This window comes from Colias croceus, chromosome 10 (genome assembly GCF_905220415.1).
Source record: "Colias croceus chromosome 10, ilColCroc2.1".
Classification (NCBI taxonomy): Eukaryota; Metazoa; Arthropoda; class Insecta; order Lepidoptera; family Pieridae; genus Colias; species Colias croceus.
The window spans coordinates 8,079,590-8,089,505 of NC_059546.1; the positions used below are offsets into that span (position 1 = coordinate 8,079,590).

Genomic DNA, 9,916 nt, shown 5'->3' on the forward strand with positions numbered 1-9,916 from the left:
CACTCGATTACTTTCCGTGAAGCCAATATTTTACTTTTATATATAGCAAAAGTGCAGTAAATTTTCTAAAATGCAGTCCGTTGTTACTTACGAGAAACCACTACCACATTTGACCTTACCGGATTGGGACGCCAGGTTATATGGATTGCAGGTACAACTTTTTTATATATAAATAATTAAGAAATCTCAAAATATTCGTTGTGAATTTTAAAAATCTATTCGATACGAATAGATAAGTACGTATTTAATGCGATTCTAATAATTTCAAAATATTGACAAAGCTGGTAAATTCAAACCAAAGTCGATAAATGAACTTCTTGATTGCAACTTCAGAACTTTCAACTTAAACCATGTTTTAAATTACTTCTGCAGATGTACACCCAATTTATCGTCACATTATTAACCGTAGAATAAAAGTAGAAGAAAAGATAAAATATTTTTAAAGCGGTAAAATTTATGAAGAAGAATAGTTTCATTTAGTTTAAATGTAGTATGTTTTTCTACATAATATTCTGAATGTAGCTTGGTCCGTGGTTTTTAATGTTAAATTAAATTTAATTGAAGTTAAAACAGTTTTATTTGCATATGGGAGCTTGTATGAATTTCAACTAGGAACTCAGCTTGGAAAGTGAAATCAACATGCTCTGAAATCGGAAATGAAGTGGTTTTTGATAATTTTACTTTTTGTAGAAAACAGTTTGAAACTCAAATCGTAATATTTTTACTGTCACAAACGTACATTAAGAGGAATCTGCTACAATTCCTGATATTTAAATAAACATTATCGTTTACGATGTATTTTTTTGTGTTTTTCAAATTTTGTAACTTTCCAACAAAAACATTTTTCGTCTTGACCATGGACTTTTTCGTCTTGATTTGCATGATATATAAAAAATAATCTTAACCGTACTAAAATGGCTATATATTATATTGATTAATAAGCATTTTACACAAAATAATGCTCCAATCATAAAATTATACTGCGATGCTACGAGTAAGTGTTGCTTCACTAATTTCTTAGCGCCTAGATAGCTTGTGGATTGGCAAAGTTTTGTGCGCATGGCATCTTGCTAAGCTTATTTTTAAGATAATAATTTTACGTGCGTTGTAAAAATAAAATAAAGTAATCATTATACTCTATAATAAGAAAGAAAATGAAATAAAAAAGTAGGTACCTATTCAAAAATACATGTACTAAATATGAATGCAATTTACCTGCATAATATTTTTTTATGATCGCTTTTTCATCTTCATTTCACAAATTGTCCACTATAATTTTACAAGTTACCCATTTATTTATATTTTACAATTCACGCAATTGCGCATCTAATTAGATGTCGTAGATATATATAAAATAACTAGTGGTCCGCCCCGGCTTCGCCCGTGGTACCTACATGTTTAAACTATCCTATCTCTCAAGTTGGATCGAACTGCACATGGTGTGCGAATTTTATTATAATCGGTTAAGTGGTTTAGGAGTCTATTGAGGACAAACATTGTGACACGAGATTTATATATATTAAGATTTTAATACGTAGGTACCTAGTTGTTTATTGTCGTGTAAAATAACTAAGAAGCAGGAAGATTTAATGTTTCATATGGGCATTAGAGTTGAACTTTATCACAATAGTATCCCGTAAATTCCCTCGTTTCCGTTCTTGCTCACTCAATGTGATTTTTATTCAGGACCCACGGAGATGCGTCGTAAATATTCATTCTCTAAGTTTCGATTCCAATGCAAAGTTGGAATTATTTACATGGTATTCATATTATTTTTCTATTGACTGAAATGTTGGGAATGTATTTGGTTATGTATGATGTAGGTAGGTATGCAATTTTTGTTCGTTTTGTTTTAATCATGATTGTATCTTGTAGTTACGACTCACTATTCAAGTTAAAACGTATTTATAAAGTACTTATCTCATCTATCAGTTTATAATTATTTAAATTAATATTACTGGGTGCAAATAAACATTTCAAATTTAAATGTATTAAGCATCGAAGGGAAATGAGATCTCTAGTAAATAACAAAAATCTGCCGTTGGCGTATCGAATTTAATAATGATACTGCAAACAGTAGATAATTCAACAAACAATCACATTCATTTCAAATTTCAATTAAGATGAAAAAACAAATTATTTGTACACAATGAAGATATAAAAACATCGAGTCTGAAACATAGGACGTTTGTTTCTGTTAGCACACAAGAGTTTTTAAATAATTGTTTTCACTTGCCTTGCTTTAATTTTGTAGAAGAATTTTTAATTCACAATTGTAACGCCGCTCTAATTAAAGAAACACAAAAGTGAAGCATCTCTCAGCTAAATGTTATCTCAAGTCATTAAACTTACGAAACAATTAAAGCAAATGTTTGGCCTATCATAAGGATTTGCTTAAACGTTTTATTTTTCAGCTCTTGCTAGGTTAGTGCCATGTTGTTCATATAAAAGAATATTCATTTTTAAATGCAAAAAACTATTCAGTCCAGGCTCATAAAGTTGGAATATAAGTTTCATGCTGCGATCATATTGCTTAAAATAAAAACCGTATTCAAATATTCTTAACTTAGGGCTGGAAAGCCTTTAAAAACCTTATTTCAGAAGGAATTATAATGTTTAGGTTTTCCATTCCCTTTTCATCTAAGTTTCAATACATCTTTTTGTAATAGTTTATACTAAAATTAAAATTGTATAGGTCACAGCAGATACGAGAAGGGCTGACGCCTTCGACCTTCGCTACAGCTCGCACCAGCTTCGCAACGAAACCAAAATCAAGACCGACTGGGACAGCTACCATAACAACAATAGATTGAGAGCTAGGTAAGCTGTAGGTACCTAATACCTATTGTTAGAAATAGTCTTTATAGATACTTTCCAGTGTACTTTTCACATTAAACATGTATAGGTACCTATTGTAATGTATTGCATTAAATTTATATTTTGTTTAAAAGTTATTTGTGCATATGCTTTTAGAATTTCATATTTATAAAAGTTTTACTTAGTTTAGTTTAGCTCTATTGTGAAAGACTGGATAAAGAACTATTAGATTTTAATCAAATCCGGTCAGTAGTTTTTGCACAAAACAGCAACAAACATCTAAATATCTTATGAGACAAGTTAGATAATACAATAACAGTAGGATAGATAAGTAGCCTAGGTATTGATGATTTACAAAATATCCTAGGTTAATGCGAATACAATACATCATCAACATCAAATTTTACTGTAAACTAGTGGTTTGAAAATAAATCTGCACTACAAAAAGAGATAAAGCATTTATATTATTCAAAACTCAAATACAGTGAGATTGAGCGTATATCACATGAGCAGCTATTCTTTGCAGTTGTTTGTAATTTGTTGTCCTCCCGCGGGACACAGAGCAATCAAGTGTATGTCATAAGTTTTCGCACTTATGGTTTGTTGTCGTGAGACGGGAATTAGTTATCATAAGTAAAGTAATTGTGGGGGACAATAACACTGACGCGGAACGTTAGATGAAAAGTTTTTAAATTGTTATGTCTCTAATTAGTTTAATACCTAATGTGTAAAGTTTTACGTATTGGATATGACATTATGAAGCTCTAATTATATTATTATATTATTATTTCTATTTCAAAATATAGAATGCTAAATACATGCACAAATGTATTTAAATTTTTAACTGCACCGCCTACGTAAAACATACATACATATACACATACATACCTACGCGACACGCACACACAGACACACACATTAATCTAGTATTATACTTCTGGCTGTATCTGCTAAAGAAAAGCCCAATGATACCAATATCTTTATCACAAAGCATACAAAATAGAACGAAACCTTCATTCATATTATCATGTCACAGAGTATACGAAATAGAGCAATGGAAATCGACCCTCCAAGAGCTCTTAGAGCGCCTAGACAGAGAGATGACTGCCCTCAAAGAAGAGAAGGCATCCACAGAGAGAGAGTTGGAGCAATTGAACATGCCCCTCCTGGTCTGTTCGGAGTGCCTCTCGAACAGGGACGGGAGGAGGAGCACCGAACTCACGTATGACTTGGCTGATACGGAGTTGAAAAAGGTTGGTTACTACTGATTTATTTCGTACTAACTATTACAAATATTCTATAATTAGCAACGACGAGTTATTATAAAATTACTTTGAACTTTGCCATAACTTTCTTAATTCTTACTCTTATTCTACTTAATATAAAGATAAATATTAAATATTATAAGGCAATATATTTGGCTGAAATGTGTTAAGTTAATTTGTTTTTGGCTATGACTGCTTTTTTATAGTATTATTAAGTCTGACGCTAATATTATTAATTCATGACTCCTTTTGAAAATCACTCTCTTGTAAATAATATTATTCTGTCATTCAAAACTATCATTTATAAAAACTTATCATCCGGTAAATTGAAAGATACTCTGGTGAAAACATTTTAGGGCTATTTTAAACTATGAATTCGTTTATGAATATTAAAATCAATATATAAAATATCAAAGGTTTATGCAGCTAGTGTTAAAATGGATAGATTTAAATTCGTACATTTTTATTAACAAGTAAAAATTTTGCTCACATTTTTATACCTAATGTCAGTAAATATTAACGATTCGTTACATATTTGGATCATCTTCCATTACAAACCTGACTACGAAAAAAATAATAATCTACGTGAAAAACATACCTACGCATTCCTTTCCTTATAAACGCACAACCTAAATACCAACTTTTGGCTAAAAAAGGCTTTAAGAGACTTTACATACTATAAAGATAGTACACCTTCATGCCCTCAAAGAAGAGAAGAGATTACCTAAAACATAATTCCCAAAAAAAACAGGAACTCTGCGTAACCGAGAGCAATAAGAAGATGCTGATAGACCGCTGCCAGTCCGCGTGGGAGAAGATAAACAAGCTAGAAGTCGTGAAGTTCAAGCTTCAACTGGACCTCAACGATAAGAACGAAGCGCTGCAAATTGATAAAGACATGTTAAATCTGGACAAGGACTGCGCGAACATAACCTATAAGACGGATTCGTTGAAAACTCCGAAACGGTAAACATTTTTTTTGAACTTTAAGCTCGGTACCTCCTTTCATATTGCATTTATTTTATTAGCGAATGATTTTTTTTGAAGATCTTTACTATTTATTTTAAAATATACGTTATATTGTGTCCTAAACCATTAAAGTACTCTTTGGCATTGTGGCATTAAAGTACTCTTTCAGATTTAAGAAATCATAATTTATAGGACATTGTATTTTAGTGAATTAAACGAAAGATAACAAGATCCGCATTCGTAGGATTCTAAACGAGAGTTAAATTGTATTATTTCACGCTCAAGTTCTGAAAATTGCAGATCTTGTTATCTTCATAAGAATTTTACAGTTTCAACAAAACACAGCCTGTGTAAAACAACGTTCCCATAATTAGTATTTACTTCATAGACAATCTATTTAAAAAAATTCACGTTGAACTAAAGTGTTCACTTATCAGAATGATAACCTACGATCAATGGCTACAAAAGTGCGAAGCAACCAAAAAGCTAGCAGTAGACGAGTTACAAGACACACTACGACTCCGGGAATCCCTCTTTGTGGCTCGTGGTCGAGCTCGTAACGCGTTGCGAGCGCAGACTGACGTCACCAACTATATGATGCGACGCCGCGTATATGAGACACAACGTGCTAGGAATGAGCTGCAGTGGCAGAAAATGAAGGTAATGTAGATGAATGAATGTATGATGAATGTAAATGATGAGGAGCTATCTGTAGACGAGTGGCAAGACACACTACGCTTGCAAAAGTATCTGTTTGTGGCCCGCGGTCAAGCTCGTAACGCTTTGCGCGCGCAGACTGATGTCACCAACTATATGATGCGACGCCGCGTATATCAGACACAACGTGCTAGGAACGAGCTGCAGTGGCAGAAGATGAAGGTAATGTAGCAATTAATGAATGTTAATGAAGGAAAATAGTGCAAAGCTAGCCATAGATGAAGTACAAGACGTAACGAGTGAATGAATGAGTGATATTGAAAAAAGGAAAGAGCGTTACCAACTATGATGCGACAACCCATTTACGAGACACAGCGCGCTAGGAACGAGCTGCAGTGGCAGAAGATGAAGGTGCAGAAGATGAAGCAATGAATGAATTAATAATGATTGAAAATGGTAATGGTTTGGTATGTGAATTAATGTATCCTAAGTATGACAATTGGTATAGGTAGTACGGTTACGGTTATTTCTATAAGTTATGAATTCAATTTTAATTATACTGTAATTAACCCTTCATCCCATTCTAACACAAAAGATGTTATTACAAAACATCTAGCTAAAAATTCTTTAAATTCTTCTTTAAATTTTAAAGCTTAATTGCGAAAAGTCGAAACGTATTAAATACACTCTTGCTTGATGTTTCTCACGTTATAAGTTACTAATTCAATAAATTGCTTTGAATAGATGGAAGAAAATATGGACAAGCTGTCAAGCGAATTGAAGACGATCGGTGAACAGTTCGCTGACAAAGTGAATGCACTAAAAGTAGCTGAGACTAGATTAGAAACAAGAGGCTATAGACCTGGTATTGAACTGGCATCTGATGAAGCTGATATCGGCATGAAGGAAGAAGTAAGGAACTTACGGGAGACTATACGGCAGCTGCAAGAGAAACAGGATTGCGCTAAGTAAGTAACTGAAGCCAAGAAGTAAGTAATTCATGGCAAACATTTGGTGAGCAACAATGTTGGGTTTGTTTGAATGCTGTTGCTCATCGAGAAGTTTCACCCTGCAACATGCAATATTGTCATGATACAATATGATAATACTGGGTGATAAGACAGCAACATGATGATTCTACGATTGCTTGTCAATTCAAAATTTAACTTTTAATTTGCGGTTTTTCGAATAATTTGTAATGAATCCATCCAAATTTGTCTTAACACTTATAGCAAATAGCGTTACTAACCCCTGTGGAGATATTAATGATACAGATCTTAGAATACACTTCAGACCCGCCTATGTGATCGCTTGATTTTCAAAATACACGATATCTATAGTGTAGTTAATCTTATAACCCTTAAAATTTATGATATGCATAGTGATCCAGCCTAATCAGGGTTCAAACTGTATACTAAAATAAAATGAAGTGTTTTGAGAGGATCATGAATGTTTTATAAGGTCTGGCCTGTCTCTGAATTTTCTAATAATATCCTCGCGTAAATGCTAATAAATATTAAATTGAAGCGGGCTCCTTGATGTTTAAATATAGCAGGGTTTGTCTAGAATTCATCCTTAATCAGTGATTCTTCATAATGTCTTACACATTCGAAAAAAAAATCTGTCTAGTCTAATACAAAGCAAGTTACTAAGGAAATTAGGCAACTGGTACATTTTATCGATACATGTATACTACTACTACTATGTAGGCATAATACACCTTATAAATAAGAACACACAAAGAACAGAAAGAGCTATTCTACATTTTGTTAACTATTGTAAAGCTATTACCAGTTCTTTGTAACGGAAGCGCTTTTCTTAACTATAGACTTTGCTCTGCCGCCATTTAACTTAATAAACGGCACATGGGTTTTATAATAATGTTAAGTACATCATATCATATTAAAATGAAATCTTATAAAGCTATGACAGCACACAAAAAAAGACCGGTAGACAATAAGAGAGGTTGTATCCAAAGTAAATTCGGATTATAATTTTACTTGTAATAAAAGAAAAAATAAAATATGGTACTTTTTCTGTCTTCCAAACACACATAATAGGTACATAAATAAAGGAGTAAGCAGACAATAAGACAATAAAAGTCTCCTCACTTACAGAACGAAAATTGTTTCCACGATGGTCGTCTTCGAGAAATGTAGAAAATTTCCGTAGTCACATTGTTAACTCGACCCTCAGAGATCGGATAGGTTGTTTAATTTAACAATGCTTTCATGAATTTTCTTAATGTAACTATTCGAGAGTAGTTGGGATTTGGAATCGATCCAGATGTCGAGGCCAAGTTTGTCTAGTCATTGTACTTACTGGTTTCCCCGGCTGGTGTGATTTTTGCTTGTACATTGGATATTTTCATATGGGAGTAATGACCGTAAGAGCTAAGTTATTTAGGTCACGCTGTTAGGTTCACAAAAAAAGTTCCTTCTCTAGTAATGAGTTTATCTTACAGTGAACTAAATGTGCCAAAGCCCCTATAATAAACAAAATTAAGCGTGGTATAAATTTTAAATAGTGTGGTTAGTTGTGGCCATTATCTGTGCAGAATAATTTCATCATTAGTAGTAAAAAAAAGTTATAAATTAAAACACAATGTCCCTCATGCACACCCCGGACACTCCATACAAAATTATAGTTTTGACAGTCACACTGTAGAGACTGCAAATGTGTGTGTAAACTCTTTATGGTTGGCACATTTGTGACTAGCGTAAAAAAAAATTCGCGTTTTTCTGATGAAATACATCCGTAAACAGCACAATATCTAACCATTTTCTACGAAAAACGATAATCACAAATCCAAAATAATAAAATTGCTTTAAGTCAATTTGATTAATGTTGTCAATCTTCGTTGCGTTTCGTCTAAAGACGTCGTTGGTATCGTCCTTGCGGGGAAATGGGTACCATAACATGTCTGATCGTGTGGGGTGAGGTAAGTGTTTAATTTTGGCGGGAGGCGGAGAGTGTCCGTTCTGTAGCGTTTAGCTACTATTATGTATTCTGTGCCTCATGATAGATCAAACTTGATATTTCGAGAAATAAAGAAACGTGTCAATACCTTCCAATTATATTTAATAATATTTGAGTACTGCTAGCAAATAAATTGTTAATAAAAGTTAATGATATTTTATTTACCTGCCCAAATATTCATGTTTTTTCACCAGTGTTCCTATGCACTGATCGTCTTAGTTTTCATATATTACAACTAGCTTACCGCCCGCGGCTTCGCCCGCTTTCTCTAAAACGATTTGAGATTTAAATTATCATATCTCTCAAGTTGGATCGAACTGCACATGGTGTGCGAATTTTATTATAATCGGTTAAGTGGTTTAGGAGTCCATTGAGGACAAACATTGTGACAGGAGATTTATAATATATATTAAGATAAAACATTGTCGAAGTAGATTCGTATGTCTCATCACGATATGTGCAAAGGAACGCAGGTAGGTCATCAGAATGAGATCGGAATTCATCCTATCCAGTATCCAAGCTTATTCAATATTCTCAAATAGTCTGTACTCTATACTACAACACAATACGTGCATTTATATCCAATATCCTCAATGATATAACATTTCTCAGGGCAACATATAACGCTCTCGAAGCGGCGTCTATCAAGATCGCCATAGATCTGAACGACAAGGAGCAGTCTTTGGAAACGGACACCAGAGCTCTGGAGATGAGATCCGCTCTGGAGCCCAAGAGACCAACCGGCACGGATAAGAACCTGATACTAGCGAGTATGGAGGATGAGGTGCCCAAGATGGAAGGCTAAATTCTTTGTACGGTTGACTATTTTTTGTGATGTTTAGAAATTGTTTTTGATGTCTTTGTTTTCGGTAATTGTGTTTTTTTATTAATAAATTGGTTTTGTTTATATGGAGTTTTCTTTTTTCTTTATTTAAAATTATTGGTTCTAAAATCAATATATATGTAGGTAAGTAGATATGATATCTATATACTAATATTATACAGCTGAAGAGTTTGCTTGTTTGAACGCGCTAATCTCAGGAAATCATGGGCGTAGCCACGGTGGGGCAGGGTGGGGCGCTTGCCCCACTCTAGCTTTGACCTGGAAGGTAGGTAGATACCTAACCAAATCTATTAAAAATCGAAGTACCTACTAACTACTAAGTATCCGTAAGAAATTTCACACTCGATTCTCGAAAGTCGACAGGCGACACAGAAAATGCGACCTT

General features: G+C 33.6%; 1 protein-coding gene across 1 annotated transcript; it reads left to right on the plus strand.

Moving 5' to 3' along the window:
- Positions 1-9,596, plus strand: LOC123695012 (tektin-B1-like). The gene is made up of 7 exons (XM_045640692.1): positions 1-151; positions 2,696-2,820; positions 3,854-4,070; positions 4,834-5,048; positions 5,489-5,711; positions 6,453-6,676; positions 9,300-9,596. Exons 1-7 carry the CDS (start codon positions 71-73, stop codon positions 9,490-9,492), a joined length of 1,278 nt encoding a protein of 425 aa, XP_045496648.1. The 5' UTR covers positions 1-70; the 3' UTR covers positions 9,493-9,596.
- The last annotated feature ends 320 nt before the right edge of the window (positions 9,597-9,916 follow it).

Bases quoted from the DNA above. Each gene is read 5' to 3' on its own strand.
- LOC123695012 (XM_045640692.1), top strand. From the start codon at position 71: ATGCAGTCCGTTGTTACTTACGAGAAACCACTACCACATTTGACCTTA. The intron at 2,821-3,853 runs GTAAGCTGTAGG...ATCATGTCACAG, and splicing joins AACAATAGATTGAGAGCTAG to AGTATACGAAATAGAGCAAT. The intron at 4,071-4,833 runs GTTGGTTACTAC...CAAAAAAAACAG, and splicing joins CTGATACGGAGTTGAAAAAG to GAACTCTGCGTAACCGAGAG.